At 41.7% G+C, this 19,809-nt stretch overlaps 1 protein-coding gene across 1 annotated transcript; it reads left to right on the top strand.

The window, feature by feature from the left end:
* Nucleotides 1-1,796: 1,796 nt before the first annotated feature.
* LOC306976303 (sodium/hydrogen exchanger 1-like) lies at nucleotides 1,797-14,697 on the top strand (the record flags this gene model as incomplete). The annotated part of the gene is made up of 12 exons (XM_079574223.1): nucleotides 1,797-2,010; nucleotides 3,449-3,906; nucleotides 5,169-5,419; nucleotides 6,402-6,622; nucleotides 7,068-7,270; nucleotides 8,507-8,596; nucleotides 9,382-9,452; nucleotides 10,392-10,568; nucleotides 11,157-11,256; nucleotides 11,371-11,454; nucleotides 13,255-13,339; nucleotides 14,327-14,697. The coding sequence occupies 12 exons, from the start codon at nucleotides 1,797-1,799 to the stop codon at nucleotides 14,695-14,697; spliced, it is 2,325 nt and encodes a 774-aa protein (XP_079430349.1).
* Nucleotides 14,698-19,809: the final 5,112 nt, after the last annotated feature.

Genomic DNA, 19,809 nt, shown 5'->3' with positions numbered 1-19,809 from the left:
TTCAGGTAAAGACGATCAAAACACAATGTTTTTGTGATCTGTACATTGAGACATTTTAGAAGTGACCTTTAAAATCTTAAAAATGTTTTATTTTAGTTGTTTGATCATTTATAGTGGTTACAGTAGTTGTATGATCATTTGAAGCTAATGTTTTTTTGGACCATGTAGGTTTTCGTTTTGTTTTGTTTTTAAACATCACAAAAATGGTCAAATTAAAGAAAGCTGGGTACATTTTTAAACAAAGTCTTAAATAAAAATGTGTGAACTACGGAAGTTTTGCAAAAATTTGATCTAATGTGTCATATACACTTAAAACTGCTGAGAGAAGCAACCAAAATCACTCACGGGATTTTTTTTCTCCCCTGTAACGCAGATTGTATTATTTCTATTTAAATATAAATATCACGTCATGGCGACGTGAAAACAGGAAGTGACCTCCCTCTCTCCTGGTGCAGCTGAATTGTTGGCCTTTTTCAGTGAATTGTTTGCCTTTTTCAGCGAACCAGGTTGTTTTTCTGGATACTTTTGTACGTCTTTACCGTGTTTTCGTGGAGGTTTCGAGACGCCTGTGATCATGAAGGATTGATAGTTTGTCTTGAAGCTAAAGGCTAATGTGCTATAAAAATATATATAAAGGCACTATTTCAAGTTGTGTAATGCATTAACCGCTTAACTCCCACCTGAACCGAGCACATTTTCTCGACGAAAACAATGATGGAAAAGTGGCAAAAATGTCACAAAAATGTCACAAGAAATTGACAAAAAATTGACGAAAAATGACAAAAATGTGACAAAATAATGACCAAAAAATTACAAAAAATGTGATAAAATGTGACAAAAAATGGACAAAAAATTGATGAAAAAGTGGCAAAAATGTCACAAAAATGTCACACGGAATTGACGAAAAATGACAAAAATGTTATAAAAATTTGACAAAAAAATGGCAAAAATGTGACAAATTTTTTTTACAAAAATGTGATAAAAAATTGACGAAAAAAAGAAAAAAAAAGAAATGTGACCAAAAAATTAAAAAAAAGTGACAAAAATGATGGAAAAAAAAATCTGATGACGTGAGGAAAAAAGATCCTCTCGGTTTAGGCCGGAGTTAAGAGTTTAAATTAGCCTTTAGCTTCAAGACAAACTCCCTGATCCTCACAAACATAAACGTCTCCTCTATGGAAATATTTCTACCAGGAACTCACTGGTCTAAGCTAATCTTAATGGAAATGAATACGAACAGGAAGTACTAGCGCCCACAGCTTCAGCTCAGAGGAACTAGCGTAGCCACATTGTGCAACAAGCCTATTGCCCATATATGATCATGTTTGAAAACAGTTAAGGGGGGAAACAATTTTGAAAAAATCAAAACTTTCTCTAATTATTCAAAAACTACTTTAACAAAAGCTGAATTATGAATGTAGTTTATACTAAATAAAGATACAAAGACATGGAGCAAAGTGGTTCAACAGCCCATAAATACATAAAAAAAACGGAGAATGCTAACTTGATGCTACATGTTAGCATCGGGCTAATGCCAACGGTTAGCTAGCACTAGATACAACTGCCGTTTTTTTCACTTCTACTGAACAATCTGCTGTGAGAAAATATCCATATGGGCCCGATTTACACTTGACTTTATTTTTATGTGATAAATAAGTTCATATTCCACCAGAAAATGGCTAAAAAGATGCTGTCTGTATCTATGGAAAATCTCCATGGTAACAGTGTTTTTTCCTGTTTTTTCCTAGCTATAGTTTTTGTTCAGTTGTTGATTCCTCTTTTTTTGCTGGTTCAGAATGCCTTCACGGGCTTTACTGCTGGTGTCGGTGCTTCTGGTGGGATCCGCGCTCCACACCGCCGCTGCCCCACATCCTGAGACCAACCACGACTCCAGCAACGAGACCCATGAGGCCAAGAAGCCGTTTCCTGTGCTGGACCTCGACTATCAACGCGTCCACATACCCTTTGAGATTTCCGTGTGGGTGATTTTCGGGTCCATGATGAAACTGGGTGAGTTTCTTATGGATATTAACGTGACATGCAGCATCGTCTCTCCCACAGCAACACATCAAGTCTACTTTTTGGTCTGAGTAAAGCACCACTTTTTCCAAAATCCCAGGGCTCACATCAAATATTTAGTCAATCTTTGTATTTAGTTTCATTTCCTTATGGTTAGTGTTAGATCGTATGCTCGGGAGGGACGGTCTGCTGTGATTTCGTATAGAGATCTATGAGTTGGTTTGTCTAAAAATACAAATAATCCTAATCCTAACCCTAAAGTTAACCATTTCCCTGGCCCTAACCTTAACCTCTTAACTCCCACCTGAACATGTTTTCTCCAAATTCTCCAAATCTAAAAGCTTCTTCAAAACAGAGGCAAAAAACGAGAAGAAAATGAGGATGTAAACGCAACAAAAAAAAGCTAAAAAAGTGACCAAAAGAAGCGACAAAAATTACAAAAACTCATCAAAAAAAGACAAAAATCCAGCAGAAAAAAAGACAAAAATCCAGCAGAAAAAAAGACAAAAACCCAGCAAAAAAAAAGACCCAAATCCAGCAAAAAAAAGTGACAAAAATCCATCAAAAAAGACAAAAATCCAGCAGAAAAAAAGACAAAAATCCAGCAGAAAAAAAGACAAAAATCCAGCAAAAAAAAGACAAAAATCCAGCAAAAAAGACAAAAATCCAGCAAAAAAGTGACAAAAATCCATCAAAAAAATACTAAAATCCAGCAGAAAAAATGACAAAAATCCAGCAATAAAAGACAAAAATCCAGCAAAAAAGTGACAGAAGAGCAGCAAAAAAGTAATAAAAAAGTGACAAAAACACATAAGGGCAATAAAAGTGACGACAATGGCATAGAGGAGAGAATGGATTTGGTTTTGGCGGGTGGTAAGAGGTTAATTTGTGTCATGATATCTCATGTTTTCACAGCAGACTGTCCCTCCGGAGCATACGATCTAGCACTAGCCTTTCCTTATTGGACACTGACAGGAAGTGACATAGATAAAGGATTTCAAACTGTTGCCATGCCGACAGTGTTATGTCAATGCTAAATGAGTCAAATTTCTATATGTTTGTTAAGTGATGATGTCATCGATCCACTTCCGGGTCCAGTTGACTATCGTGATCCATATCAGATCGTGACAAAAGTGGATCGTCCCGGCCCTACTACTTATGACTAGGGCTTGGTGCCGTTAAACAACACCAGTTTGGTATCGGAATATAAGTTTAGGTACTACAGGTATTAAAAAAAGCAGGCACAGAAAAAAATTGCATATCTTTAGATCCAAGTTTTGATGTTTCAGTTCAAATATTTCCCCCCCTTTTTTCCCATTCATTCCATTTTTTTTGCCTAACGTTTGCTCCACTTCCACCATTTTTTTTCCTCCTTATTTCTCTTTCCCAGCCCTACCTGTGACACACCCTTGACTCTTCTCATTCCCAGGCTTCCACTTTTTCCCACGCGTCAACAGCATCGTCCCCGAGAGCTGCCTCCTCATGGCCGTCGGGCTGCTGATCGGGGGCGCCATGCTAGTGGTCGGGAAAGACGTGCCGCCGGTGATGAACGCAGACGTGTTCTTCCTCTTCCTCCTGCCCCCCATCATCCTGGACGCCGGCTACTTCCTGCCCGTGCGCCCCTTCGTCGAGAACCTGGGCACCATCCTGACGTTTGCGGTGATCGGCACCCTCTGGAACGCCTTCTTCATCGGCGGCCTCCTGTACGCCATCTGTACGTTCGGCGCCGGTCTCCCGCTGCAGCTGCTGCCCTGTCTGCTCTTCGGCTCCATCATCTCGGCCGTGGACCCGGTGGCCGTGCTCGCGGTCTTCGAGGAGGTTCACATCAACGAGCTCCTGCACATCCTGGTCTTCGGGGAGTCGCTGCTGAATGACGCCGTGACCTTGGTGAGTGAACGTCGTCGAATGTCTTATCCTGTTGTATTAGTTGTTTTTTCCACTTTATGAGATGACATTTGTCTAGGATTTCCTAAATTGTCAACTCAAATAATAGTCAGCATAATTTTCAAGTCTTTAAAGGGGCTAGATGCAAGTTGGTCATTTTACACTCACAACTGCCACCTCAGGTCATACGTGTAACTGCAGCTTCTATATTAAGCTCGTGCGTGACGGCACTTCAGACCCAAAGTAACACCTTTCTGAGTGACAGTGCAGGATTTTAGAGGCAGTTGTGGTGAATAGATTTGGGATCATTCTACACACATTAGGACATTTCTGGAACATGTAGGGGGAAGAAAATACTTACTTTTAACATTTTTAGACTCCGTATAGCCCCTTTTACTGTTAGAGTGTTAGAATGTGATTGACAAAACCTCCCAGTGTGAACAGAATTTCTTTCCAAAATAAGTATAGTAAAAAACTCTAAATCTGCGGTTCCAAATTATTATGCAACCCGGCGTTTCAATACATATGTTGAATTTGCAGCATTAGGAGGTAATATTTACTGAAATCTAAAGCAATTTCAATCAAAAACATCTTAACAAATGAAGTTATATTTTAGCACAGGAGCCCTTGTGTGATGGCAGCTTCAAAATTCTTTAAAAATATTAAGCTTGTGAGTTTTTGGAGAGTTTCTGCTTGGATTTCTTAGCAGGATGTTAGAATGGCCTCCCAGAGCTGCTGTTTGGAGGAAAACTGCCTCCCACCCTCATAGACGTTTTGCTTGTTGAGGCTCCAAAGGTTCTCAATAGGGTTGAGGTCAGGGGAGGAGGGGGTCCACATCATGAGTTTCTCTCCTTTTATGCCCATAGCAGCCAGTGATGCAGAGGTTTTCTTTACAGCAGGACATGGTGCGTTGTCATGCATGAAGAGGATTTTGTTAGGGAAAGCACGGCTCTTCTTTTTGTAGCATAGAAGACAGTGGTCAGTCAGAGCCTAATGGGGCCGAACAGGTCTCTCCACCTGGATTCTGACGCAAAACATGACTCCGCCCCCTCCTTACTGACGTCACAGCCTTGTTGGAACATGGTGGCCATTCACCAACTATCCACTACTCCATCCATCTGTTTTCCATCCATTTGTAGCAGCTGTTTTCTTAATCTGATGTGTTTGTCTGGCAGAAACCGTCCTTATTGTGCCTTTATCTGGAAGTATTATTCTGTAACTGCCTTTGACTAATGCGTCTTCCTCCTGCTCTCTCCTGCCTCCAGGTGCTGTACCATCTGTTTGAGGAGTTCACCAGCGCTGGCACCGTGACGGCGCTGGACGGCTTCCTCGGCATCATCAGCTTCTTTGTGGTCTCGCTGGGAGGACTCTTCGTGGGAGCCGTCTACGGGATCCTGGCCGCCTTGATCACGCGCATCACCGCCCACATGAGAGTCGTCGAGCCGCTGTTCGTGTTCGCGGCCAGCTACGTGGCCTATCTCACCGCCGAGATTTTCCACCTGTCCGGCATCATGGCGTGAGTTGACTGTGCGGTGACCACTAGCAGACACTCTGACGATTCTATTTACAACACGGCATGAGGCACTGTTGACTTTTCTTCCAGGAAAGCCTTAAAGTTTTACAAGGCTTCACTCGCCCATCATACATTTGTGTGGAAATTGAAGCTCTGTGCATAACTTCAAATCATAACAACGCCGCCCAAGAAGTGACTTCCTGTTTCGATCCAGCACATCAAAATAAAAGCACCATATTATTCATTAGTTCAGCAGTTCATTAGTTCAATAGACTTTCAATAGACTGACTTTCTGCCTTACTATCCATCCATCCATCCATTTTCTTCTGCTTTATCCGGGGCCGGGTCACTAATTAATACTAATAACAGACAAAACACTTAAAATGTGTGTATTTAATTATATTCTTGTAATGTTGCAAGTACCTGCTGAATGAATCAATGAGACGAGCTGTGTGCTTTTATTTTGGCGTGCTGTATCGAAACAGGAAGGCTCTTCTTGGGCGGCGTTGTTATGATTTGAAGTCATGCACAGAGTCAATTACGATTACTAAACCTGGTGCCACATGGACAGCACATGGACTCCCAAGTCCAAATATGGAGGCGCAGTCATTCTCCACATGGTTCTGCAGGTGGGGCTGACGGGGAGATATTTGAGTTGCTCTAAAAATCCAAATCGGGAGTTTTGGATTCTCCAATTTCTGAAGACGATGAAACTCATCAGATCGAATTATTGGGTTTTCTGATTGCTCCAGTTATCAGAGTTTCAGACCATGTAAACGTAGCCACTGACACTCCTGTCACATATTTCTCCTTGACTTTTTTATTTTAGATTTTAATTTGACAGCAATCAATCTTTACATAAAGCACAAACATTCCTAAGAAGGTCTGACCATCACAAATTGTATTTCCTCTGTATTTCATCATGAGTCATTGCATCTCTTGAATACTTTCTGCCACGCTCATATTGAATGTCTTTTCTCCACAGTCTCATCTCGTGTGCTGTTGTGATGAAGCCCTACGTGGAGGCGAACATCTCGCAGAAGTCCCACACGACCATCAAGTACTTCCTGAAGATGTGGAGCGGCGTGAGCGAGACCCTGATCTTCATCTTCCTGGGCGTCGCCACCGTGGGCGGGAAGAACCTGTCCTGGAACACGGCCTTCGTGATGACCACCATCGCTCTGTGCCTCATCGCCAGATTCATGGGTCAGTTAACATTGTCCATCCTCGCCAGAATTACATTGATATTTCATCACGGTTTAGTCATGTTTTTGTCGCTTTTTCTATTGTGTTATTGTTGTTTTTTCTGGCAGTTAGAACTATGGTAGAATCAGTCCAACTGTGATCAAAAGCCAATTTGCATTCTTTTGTGCAAGCATATTAAGTAGCCATGTGCTTCTGGTGGGCGCTTAAAGTAAGGCCTTCAAACTAATACAGTTGAGCTGAAAAGTTCTTGTTTTCGTTGCTTTCTTTCAAGACGCTTTTTAGATTTGGGTGATGCCAAACTGGAGAAAATGTGCTCAGTTCAGGTGGGGGTTAAGAGATTACTCATTAGAACACAGAGCTGCGTTCAGACCATTCACTCATTATATGCTTACAGTATTGGCCGTATTGCGCACATCAACTATAATAGTCTACGTTCCTTGTCCAGGTGTTTTCGGCCTGACCCCCGTCATCAACAGGTTCCGCATTGTGAAACTCACCAACAAGGACCAGTTCATCATCGCCTACGGAGGCCTGCGAGGTGCCATCGCCTTCTCTTTGGGCTTCCTGCTCGACGGTGACCATTTGCCCCACAAGGACTTGTTCCTGACAGCGATCATCGCGGTCATCTTCTTCACCGTATTTATACAGGTAAATCACATCTAATACAGTCATTTTGGGGAAGGCTTTTATGATTGATGGCTTTGATTAGACAGTGAGGATGTTTCACCTTTCATTCTGGAGGCTCCATCAGTTCTGTGCAGGCCTATCTCACCAGAGAGATTGTCCCCACAGATATGCCCTGGGCATAGGTGACCCAGGCGGCCGTCTAGCACCGAATTGCGCTTATAATTTTGAACCCCATGAGGTCTATGCTCCCGCCATCTATAACATTGCAGATTTTTGGACATAACTTTGGGACCCAAACACTTTTGTGTCTTTTGGAAACTAGAAATGTTCTTTCAAACCCCTCCCTGGTCTACTGTAGTCGCACGTTTCATGATAATCATAATATAATGTAACAATGATAATCATAATAAAATAAAATAAAGTCATCCATCTATCCATCCATTTTCTTCCGCTTTATCCGGGGCCGGGTCGTGGCAGCGTCTCAGCAGAGATGCCCAGACTTCCCGGTCCACACACACCTCCTCCAGCTGTTCTGGGGGGACCCCGAGGCAACACCAGGCCAGCTCGGAGACATAGTCCCACCAGCGTGTCCGGGGTCTTCCACCAGGCCTTGTCCCACTAGGACATGCCCAGAACACCTCCCGAGGGAGGCGGCCAGGAGACGTGAAGGAGCAGTGACTCTACTCCGAGCTCCTCTCGGGTAACTGAGCTCCTCACCCGATCTCTAAGGGTGCGCCCAGCCACCCTGCAAAGGAAGCTCATTTCGGCCACTTGTATTCGCGATCTTGTCTTTTCGGTCATTACTCAAATCTCATGACCATAGGTGAGAGTGGGAACGTAGATCGATCGGTAAATCGAGAGTTTTGCCCCGACTCAGCTCCCTCTTCCCCACGACAGACCGATACAGCGACCGCATCACTGCTGATCCGCACTGATCCGTAAATTGATCTCACGCTCCATCCGTCCCTCACTCATGAACATTATTGTTGAAATTAAACTATAATTTTCCGTATCCAAAGTGTGTCCAAAAGGATTGCGATAGAAAAACAGAGCAAAAAGAAAAGATTTCATGGCTTATTATCAGTCAAAAACACATGGCCATTGTGGAGGGTGTTGATATCAGCCTATCAAAACACGCGATTGATTGAAGGATGGGTCAAATGCAGAGGACACATTTCCCTAAGGGGGCAATGAAGTATACCTTAAAATTAACCTTAAACTTAACCTCAGATATCTTGTTCCTGTGTTTTCTCTCAGGGCGCGACAATCAAGCCACTGGTGCAGATTTTGGCAGTGAAGAAGAAGCAGGAGACCAAGCGCACCATCAACGAAGAGATCCACCAAGAGGTGATGTCTGAATCCCAACATTCACCACAATTTATAACCTATATTTTGCGCAGATATATGTGTTAGCCAGTATTTCCAGATGAATCCGATATCGTACATTTGCAGATCTTCCACACATTATTGTTCTCTTTTCTGGTTCTAGACGACAAATATATTTTGTATAGGTATTGTTTAGGTATCGTTATCGAAAACCAAGTATCTTTAAAAAAAAAAAAAACCTACCTAGCCCTAATCAGCACAGACAACCCGAGAGACTGCACGGCACACTGAGCCATCACTGAGCCATCACTGAGCCATCACTGAGCCATCACTGAGCCATCACTGAGCCATCACTGAGCCGTCACTGAGCCATCACTGAGCCATCACTGAGCCATCACTGAGCCGTCACTGAGCCATCACTGTGCCATCACTGAGCCATCATTGAGCCATCACTGAGCCATCACTGAGCCATCACTGAGCCGTCACTGAGCCGTCACTGAGCCGTCACTGAGCCATCACTGAGCCGTCACTGAGCCGTCACTGAGCCGTCACTGAGCCGTCACTGAGCCGTCACTGAGCCGTCACTGAGCCGTCACTGAGCCGTCACTGAGCCGTCACTGAGCCGTCATTGAGCCGTCACTGAGCCGTCACTGAGCCGTCACTGAGCCGTCACTGAGCCGTCACTGAGCCGTCACTGAGCCGTCACTGAGCCGTCACTGAGCCATCCCGCTGGCAGTCTTACCTGTAAAGCAGCAGTGAGGCAACAGGCGGGTACAAAGACAGTAACACTGTGCTTCTTTCCGCAGTACGTTGACTACCTTCTGACCGGAGTCGAGGACATTTGTGGACGCCACGGAGATCACTACTGGATGGAAAAGTAAGAGTTACAGTAAAGTTTAAAGAGGGGGTATTATGCTTTTTTCAATCACATAGCACCAGTCTATATCACACTACAATGATGACGAAACCTTCTGTTGGTCTGTAAATGCAGTAAATTAGAATAACTGCCTTGTATAAAATTGCTCTCTCAAAATGGCTGTAGTGAATGTCTTGAAATAGGCCTCTGTCTCTTTAAGAACCTCTGACCCTTTCCGACACGCCCCCTCCACACGCTGTCTGTGGCATCAGTGGGGAGGGGGTTCTGCTGAGGAGCAGTGGTTGGTTACTCGGCTGGTGACGAAAGCTCGGAGGCGTCTCCAGGAGGTGGGAGCGTTCCTAGGAGGACTCAGGCAAACCTATCCCTAAAATGGCCGCCATCAGAGTTTTTACAGATTACTCAAAAATACGTGAATGTGCCAAGGCAACACTTCAGGCATGTGTTTAATGAGGGAGTGACATAAAAACATGATGTAAAGCTTGAAAAAGTCGATTTTCACTTTTCCTTTAAGTGAATCAAACTAGTAGAGAAGCTCGATCTCACACAGTGAATAGTTAACCCCCACCTTAACATTTCCTCCAGTTCAGACTAGGGCAAGTCAATTCAATTAATTCATGCTTGTAAAAACAGACAATTTGGAAAATGACAAAATCGTGAAATCATGCTTGCAACTTTCCGTGCTCTGAGCCGGAGGCCCAATACACACAAGTGGAATCACGAAGAAGAAGCTAACAGGCTATTGGGCGCTAACTGTGGGCTAGCGCCACTTTAAGCAGTATTTACATCCAAGTTTGAGTGAAAAAAACATCTCCATTGTATAATTGACTCATAACAATGCCGCCCAAGACAAAGGTTTAGCAGAAAGTGGGCCCTTTAAGCCTGAATGGAGTACAATGTAGTGTACCAAAAATAAGATGGACTGTTTGTGTTTTCTTTCAGACTGAGCCGATTCAATGAGAGGTATTTGAAGAGGTTCCTGATTGCAGAATACAGCGGAGAGCAGAATCAGCTGCTCACGTTCATTCAGAAGAGGGAGATGAAACAAGCCATGGAGCGGGTGGAGAAAGGAGGAAGAAGCCGGTTGCCCTCTGCCGCGCCCTCCACTGTGTCCATGCAGTAAGTGGCTCGCTAATAACAGATTTAAAGATGGCCGCCACTCTGTCTCGCACTCATTCACTTTCATTCACATTCATTCACCCATTATTTCCCCGATTTGGCAACAGTTCAGACGGATCTATACGTGCTTTTCAGTCATGTGACTTTTGTTGTTATGGCGGCCATTTTGAATACCGCAGTAGAATTGTACAGTACTGCAACATGTAACAATATCTCTACTCAGGATGACAATGAAAGACATTTGATTGACAGTAAAAACACGGCCCCAGCGATGCACGTTTATGTGAAGAAACTAGTGAGTCAGAGTTTAAGCTGCTCAAGACGTTAGCATGCTACTGGTTAGCTATATCTGTGCCACGTTTGCTGGATATATCACATAAATGTGCGTCTCTGGGGCCGTGTTTTTACTGTTTTCTTCTTGAGCAATAATTACGAGTACATAAAAATGCCACCAGCTGTCTTTCATTTTCATCCTGAGTGCAGATATTGTTACATGTTGTAGTGCTGCATTGTGCTACTTCAGTATTCAAAATGGCCGCTGGAACTAGGCGTGATGTCATTGGAAACACATTATTTTATGTTTTCCAGGAACATCCAGCCCCAGATGCCAGCAGAGGAGCCGGGGATGTCGACAGAGGTCAAGGTCGAGGCCATGCTCGTCAGCAACCTCCGGAGGATGCGACAAAGGGTACGACAAGATCTGGAAGTGTCTCTTATTCTTCCTTGTTCTAGTGCATTCACTCTATGTATCAGTACTTACAGAGGTACATAATTGACCTTCTGTTCTTCTTTTTCTTTCCAGAACAAGAGCTACAGCCGACACACTCTGTCAGCTGATCCTTTTGACGAGGACGTCCGTGACGCTTCGCTCAGGAGGAGGGTGCGGGTAAGTTTGAGGCGACTCTGCATTATTATTATTATTATCTTTTTGCCAATATATTTACATTGGGATTTAACTTATCGCTCTCGATGAAGGTTAGAATAGAATTTGAATGTGAATAGAATCTGTTCCAAAGAGCTGAAATGTGTCATTCAACGCGGCTCATTAAAACTCATTCAGTAAAAACACACACAGATACATCATTAAAGAAAAGCACATCAACAAGAACAACAGAAAGGACAGTGCTATTGGGCGCTATTTAGGGCAGTGATTGCAAATGGGATGAATGGTTTCCTGTAGATGTTTCTTAGGAAGTTTGGAACCTAAACACTGCATTCTGTACATCAGGGGTAGTTAAGTTTGTATCGTGGAGGCCGATTTTCATCATTGCCAAAACACCCAAAGGCCGAACCTCAACATTATAGCCTAAAGTAAAGAACTATTTTCTGCAAATGCCGATGTTTTACATTAGTGGTTCCCAAGTGGCTTTGGGCCCCACCATTACCCTCGGATGACGAGCCAAATAAAACTGTAATTTGTCATATATTGTATAAAATATTGTATTTTACACACTAGGGCTGCACGATATTGAAGTGACTTGCGATATGCGATACGGCTGTGCAATATCGTGATACTGATATTATTACGATATTTCACACGATATGTTCCATTTTTTTTTCAGCAAATTGTGTCAAAAAGAAGACTTAAACAACACCCAATCAGGACCAAAAAAAGGATAGAATTTAACAAAGCTAGTAAATGTTAAACTAAAACTTTTACACATGACTTCAATGCATGAGTTTGAAAATGGGTCGATCTCAGTCAGATGAAGGCTATGGTGATGTTGCGATATATTGTGGCCTCTCGCGATACGGATATTGCATCAGCTAATATCACGATCCGATATTTTTCGCGATATATTGTGCAGCCCTTTTACACACACGTTTTTGTTGAACAAGCAGTAGATGGAAAATATTGAATAAAAGTTTCCTATTGCTGGGTTGCAGGTGACATCACAGCATTCTAAAGGCCTATACTGTTATATAAAGGAAAAATTATGTTGTTTTTGAGGAAATTTTTGGTCTTTTACAGAGAGATCTTTGACCCAGTGACTGATATTAAAGATCATTTTTTAAATTCATATATTTTCTTTTTAGCTACGACTGAAAGTGTAATGTTATTAATAGGAAAAACTGGCTCCTGCCCCCCGCTGGGTCCGATGACATCATCACATTCTAGAACCTGCAACCCAGCAATAGACTCGCGACCCACTGAAAATGGTTCTGTGACCCACTTTAGGGTCCCGACCCACCAGTGGAGAATCACTGTTTAACATTATGACATTATGGTCAATGGTCTCAACTTATTTAGCGCTTTTCCACCTACATTAGGCACTCAAAGCGCTTTACAGCAAGGATCCACTCACCCATTCATACTCCCGTTCATACACCATTGTACGCAGACACTGGGGGCAATGTGGGTGAAGTGTCTTGCCCAAGGACACAACGACAGTGTGCACTTCCAGGGGGTGGGATTCGAACCCCCGACCTTCCGATCATGAGACGACCCGCTCTGCCATCTGCGCCACTGGACATTTTCAAAATACTAACACTATTTCTCACATTTTTAGACTACTTTAACAGCTATTTGATTTCTTATTTGCACAATAATATTTCACATAATCATCTTGGGGACCAGAGGTTCTGTGCTGGAGGGCCGGATTTGGCCCCCGAGCCTGATGTTGCCTACCCCAGCTGTACATTAATGATCATAATGTCACTGTTTCTTTTTCCTTCTTTTTCTCAGAGGAAGGAGCCGAATAAGTATCCGACTGTGTCCTTCCCCGCCGACACGTCCTTCTCCGGTAGAGCTGCAGCCCAACAGGCCTCAGGTAAAACATGATCTTATATTTGTTAAAAAAAAAAGGTCTCCTCGAAACGAAGAGGGAAAAGAAGCAGCCACTGTAGATCAAAACTGAGCCGCTTAAACCCCTCTCCGATCTTTCTCTCCATTCGCTTCGTGTAAGTCGGTGTGTGGTTTTGAATTCAGGCAGAGAGACTGATTTCAAGCCTGCGTGAGGGCGGGGTCAGGTGTGTGGAGAGCTCAGTGCATGATGGCTGTCCCTGAAGAAACGAGCACGCTTCACCTTTCAAACATTCTTTAACTATTATTATTACTGTTATTTGTGCCATGAGGATTGTGCTGGAGCATTTAGATCCCATGAGTTTTGTTTAATGCATTTGTAATGATCAAGCTTTGAATGAGAACGTTTCCTCTCTGTTGTTCTGTAAATGTAAATGTTCTGTGTAGGGCTGCTCGATTATTGAAAAAATAATAATCACGATTGTTTTTGTCATAATTGAAATCACGATTATTCAAACGATTATTTGTTGCCTTTTAAAAAAAGACATCAAAAAAGTGACAAAAATCCAGCAAAAAAAGACAACAATCCAGCAAAAAAGTGGCAAAAATCCAGCAAAAAAAAAGACAAAAATCCAGCAAAAAGTGACAAAAATCCATAAAAAAAAGACAAAAATCCAGCAAAAAAGTGACAAAAATAATTTAAAAAAAAGACAAAAATCCAGCAAAAAAGTGACAAAAATCCAGCAAAAAAAGACAAAAATCCAAAAATTAAAAATTTGAAAAAAAACATTCAAAAGAATAAATAAAAACCATTAAAAAAAAAAAAAATAGAAAAAAAATATTATAATCGTTTTTTTGCGATTATGCTAATTTTATAATCGTTTACTGTTGTAATCGAAATCGTAATCGAATTTCAATTAATTGCACAGCCCTAGTTCTGTGTGAATGACATGCTATTCTCCATTCTATCTTTGTTACTAAATTAAAAATATGTTTTATTGTAATATTGTTACAGGCTCACAGGCCCAGAGCACCGTGCCCATCCCGGACAACCAGGACCCCGTGGAGCCCCCCCAGTCCCCTAACCCCGTGGAGCCCCCCCAGTCCCCTGACCCCGTGGAGCCCCCCCAGTCCCCTAACCCCGTGGAGCCCCCCCAGTCCCCTGACCCCGTGGAGCCCCCCCAGTCCCCTGACCCCGTGGAGCCCCCCCAGTCCCCTGACCCCGTGGAGCCCCCCCAGTCCCCTGACCCCGTGGAGCCCCCCCAGTCCCCTGACCCCGTGGAGCCCCCCCAGTCTCCTGACTCCGTCACCCTGGTGAACGAGCTGAAGAAAGAGGAGTATTTGTTGGGGTATGCGTTTGACTACGACGATGAGGATGACGACTAGGAGCTGACGGTGGACGCTCCTCCTGGGGAGTGAGCGCGAGCAGCAGAAACTCACTCTTTAGACGTTTTAAGTTTCCCCCTTTTGTTTTTGGGAAACACGAACATCAGTTATATAACAAAATATTTTCAAAAGTACTGTTTTATGTTTTAATATTCATGACAAAAATGAAGTTCCCTTTTATTTTGTTAGAAGGTGAAACTGAATTGTCAAAACTCTTAAATCTCCTGTATTGTATATTTGACTTGTTTTCCTGTTTTGACCAGAAAGAACCCTTTAAAGCCGAACTGTTGAAGTATTTTTACCATCAGGGACTTTGGTAAACTTGTATAGTTTAAAATGTCTGTTTCCTGTTTGTGTTGTTTGACAGAAGTTAACACGTTTGTTAAGTTTGACGTCACACATGATAATAAGATACTTCTGGGTCCAAACAGTTGCAACTTCCACTGATAAACAGCAGCAAAAAACTTTAGCAGAAAAAAAACATCAGATAAAAGGACAAAAACTGTTTAACACTTGATTCCAACAATGCATTTCACCATTTCTCCAGGAAAAATGTCTTTATGGTTAAATTAAGCCTTCATTGTGTATGGGGAAGAAAAAGATAATACCAAATATGTATTACTAATGGAAATCCAGAGTAAATGTAATATTTCCTTGTGATCAAATGTTTATTAAAAGTGATGACATAATCACTTAACAAAAGTATATTTTTGGTCGCTGTGTCATGTTAATCACTTCTGATAATAGGTTCACTTCAATGTTTAAAGCTGCATATTTCTGTGTGAAGCTCTGTTTTTGCTCAGGCTTTGATCCTGCCATGTTGTACCTGTGCCTACAGCTAAACAATAAATGTTGGTTATTCAACAACGTGGTTGAAAATGTATATTCTTTGACTGTATTTGCTGATGTAAGTGCACTACCGTCGCTCCCTACTGTTTATGCAGTGCTGAATGTAAGCATTTAGAGCAGGGCTTCTCAAACACAGCTCCAGATGTGGACCTCAAGGTTATTTGGTCCGGACCCCACACAGTCTGCTGCTGGAATAGGCTTCATCAGGGTCTTCAACAGGTGAGATGATTCAATCCAGCTCAATTCTCTAACCCATTCCTGTGCAGTTATGCTTTTTTAATGAAATAACCAGAATACTCACTTCAGCCACTACGGGGCAGCTTAAACACAAAAATAAAATAATTTCACATGTGACCAGCAGAGGTACTAACATAATAAGAGATCAGGAAACAAATGACACATTATCGCCACGTGGTAAATGGTCAGTCTGTCCCAGGGCGGCTGTGGCTAAAATAGTAACTTTTGAATCAGGACATTCTTTTTTCATCTTAGAACCACAGTGTGTGTGAGAACTGGTTCTAAGCATGTTTGAAAACTGCTAAGGGGGAAAACAATTGAGAAAAATCTAAACTTTCTCTAATTATTCAAAAACTACTTTAACAAATGCTCAATAATTAATATAGTTTTCAACTAAACAAAGATACATTGACATGGAGAGGAGCAAAGTGGTTCAACAGCCCATAAATACATTAATAACTGAGAATGCTAACTTGATGCTACATGTTAGCATCGGGCTAATGCTAACGGTTAGCTAGCGCTAGATACAACTGTTTTTTCGCTTCTACTGAACAATCTGCTGTGAGAAAATATCCATATAGACACAGACGGCATCTCGTCATAGAAGGGGCCGTGGCTTCACCGAGGGGGAAAATAGAATCTTTAGAGAAACACAATTTTCCGCTCTTTTTTGCCATTTTCTGGTGGAATATGAACTTATTTATCACATAAATAAAGTCAAGTGTAAATCGGGCCCATATGGATCTTTTCTCACAGCAGATTGTTCAGTAGAAGTGAAAAAATGGCAGTTGTAGCTAGCACTAGCTAACCGTCGGCATTAGCCCGATCCTAACATGTAGCATCAATCATTTTCAGTTTTTTTTTATGTATCTATGGGCTGTTAAACCACTTTGCTCCTCCCCATGTCTTTGTTTCTTTATTTAGTAGAAACTATGTTCATAATTCAGCGTTTGTTAAAGTAGTTTTTGAATAATTAGAGAAAGTTTCGATTTTTTCAAAATTGCTTTCCCCCTTAACTGTTTTCAAACATGACCATATATGGACGATTCCAGAGATGCCGTCTGTATCTATGGGCCCGATTTACACTTTACTTTATGTATGTCTGATAAACACGTTCATATTCCACCAGAAAATGGCTAAAAAGAGCGGAAAATTGTGTTTCTCTAAAGATTCTATTTCCCCCCTCGGCGAAGCCACGCCCCCTTCTATGACGACATATCTGTCCCTGTTAATAGCGCAAAACCTTTGACAAACAAAATGAAATGCGTTGTCGTCTTCAAGAGTTTTTATTTCAAGACAAAAACAGACTTTGCATAAAGAGCAGTAGAGCAGCGGCCGAGGTCTCTAAAACTGTGCCCTCTCCGTAGTGCAAACGCTTCCATAACAAAAAAAGATTAGGCACGAGATCAGCTACACCTAAGTGCTCACGTCATTCACAACAACATCCTGCAGATCCTTTGTCATCATTATGGAGAGACTATGAAGCAGTGGAGAAAATGACACTGAAGTCATTGATTATTACTACATCGATTTAAGCGGTTTCCGACAAAGTGCGACTGACTCATGACTGAAAAATAACACTATAATTTCAAAAATACGTCTAGACACAAGCCCTGTTTCCACATACGGTTCAGTCCATGGCTTTAGTTGCATTTTATAAAAAACATGTGCAGGACTGGGATGTTTAATATTGTTGATTGGATGACGCAAAATCTACGTTATTATCATTCATCAAAAATTCTGGAAGTTAATGCTCCTGTGGGACTTGTTTCAGGATCAATGCTGGAAACTAAATTCATTTTACAAACACTTGATTATTAAGCCACAGTCGCCCAAAACTTGTGATGGATTTTATTATGGGGAGCCCTGATTCACAAACAATATAAAAAACTATATTTTAAAAGTTCTTCCTAAAAATTAAGAGAAACTAAAGAGTCCAGGATACTCGCTCACTAAAAAAAAACCTGAGCCCAGTCAAACTAAAATTCAAACAAAATGTAAAAGCTGTTAAAGTTTTGTGGAAACAGAGCTTGTTCGCTTTAACTGAGCTTATATGGTCCCAAACAACAATCACACTTCAAAAATATGAGGCTTCGTTCAAGTTGCAGTGAGTTTGATTGAGCTGCGGAACAAATACTTTGGTCGTTTTCTTTGCTGGAAAACACATTTGCTTTAAGTTTGGAGTCAAACCGGAGCAAAGCCATAAAAGCGTCTGAGGCGGTTCTGAATAAGAAGAGCGGAGTGTTGTGTTCATGAAAAAACAATGGAGGTGAATAAAGAGCTGTGTTTAAAGACTTCTGATTGGGGGTTGCCAGATCAGATTTCAGTGGCCAAGTCTGATCTGGATACAAAGTCCAACGAGGGCCGGGCGATATATCGATATTTAAGCTACATAGATATATTTTTAAATGAGATATGGAATTAGACCATATCACATATATCGATATATAGGCAATTTTTATTTAGGATGTTATGTCTTATTTAAATCTGGTGTTTACATTTTATAGTGGAATAAAACTACTCATATTTGAATTTGACTTAACATTTAATTTCACAGCTCTCACTTTGCGGAAAAAATATCGGGATGTATATCGTATATCGATATTCAACCTAAAGATATCAGGATATGACTTTTGGTCCATATCGCCCGGCCCTCGGTCACATATCTCACGTGATAGAAAGGCCAAATGTCAGGATAAAATGTGAAAAGAATATCTGGAAAGTCTAAAGATCGACCGATGTGGGTTTTTCTTATGTTTAATTGATTGACCGATGCCGATATGCACGGCTGATTTTCCCAAAAGTCTCGTCTATAATCCTCTGTATGAAGCTTCTGAAGTGTAAAATGTGTCAGTATTGAACTGAGACAGCAGGGGGCGCTTCATTAGAGCCTCAGGCCTGATATATTCAGCACCTTCATGTTTAGGAGGGACTTCAGAGGTAGCTTAAAAACAAAATTCATCAGAGTTTCCCTTATAGTTCTAGAATTATAAACTAAATATATAAAACATGACCCGAGGTGAACAAACTTCTGACTGATTTTCATGGTAATGTTTCTCAGTTCCTTTGAGGCCTGGGAAGTTGTGGAAGGACTTTTTTTTAAGGCTCTGCCTTCGCTCTTTCCAGTGAAAAACAAACAAACAGAAGTTTATCACTTTCAGTTCTGAAGATACTCAATAACAGAAAGCTGCAGACCCGGAGCCGAGACAGATCCACGACGGTGAGGCGGATCTGACGTGATAGTGCGCCCTCTGGTGGTAGGAGCAGATCCACCACGGTATTATTGAATAACTTATGTTTTACAATTATTGTTATAGTTTAAAATCGTTAGGACTAGGGTTAGGTTAAGATTGGGTTAAGATTAGGGCTAGGTTAAGGTTAAGATTAGGGTTAGGGTTGTTAGGATTAGGTACAGATGAAGATCGTTTAGAAACAAAAATAACCATTTGTCTGCTGTTTGAAGTTATATTATCTTTATCAATCAACAGAAGCATCTAATTACACTTTACAAATTTCTTCATAGCAATTTTGTTTTGTTTTCATGTAGAAATTGAAAGCCAACTAACTCCTCACGTGCGTGAAGTAGATCAAGATCAATCAACATCAACCTTCCTAAAAGCTGATCGGTCTAGATCCGCCTTATCCAGCAGAGGGCGCACTATCACGGTGGATTCGCTTCACGGTAAATCTGTCTCAGCTCCGGGTCTGCAGCTTTCCCTTCTCAAGATACTGGCCTCTTATTGGCATTAAATCGGCCGATAAACGATATTGTAAAATCCCAAATATTGGCCCCCGGTCGCCCTATAATAAAGTCAGATGGATTTGACGAGCCTTCAGTAAAATGTAAAGGTACCAGAGCATGTGTTTCCAACATTATTTACTTGTGGATTTACAGCTCCCTTGTTAATGCAGGAGTGGTAATAATGTTAGGTCGATGTTTATCCACTTCTTGTAAACATTTTAGGATTTTTCAAATAAAAAAAACTGTTGAATTAAAACAGATTTGTAATTGTTAAGTCTCTGTTT

This window comes from Gobius niger (genome assembly GCF_951799975.1).
Source record: "Gobius niger genome assembly, chromosome: 16".
NCBI lineage: Eukaryota > Metazoa > Chordata > Actinopteri > Gobiiformes > Gobiidae > Gobius > Gobius niger.
The sequence above is the reverse complement of the archived record's forward strand: the minus strand, read 5'-3'. Positions and strand labels throughout refer to the sequence as shown.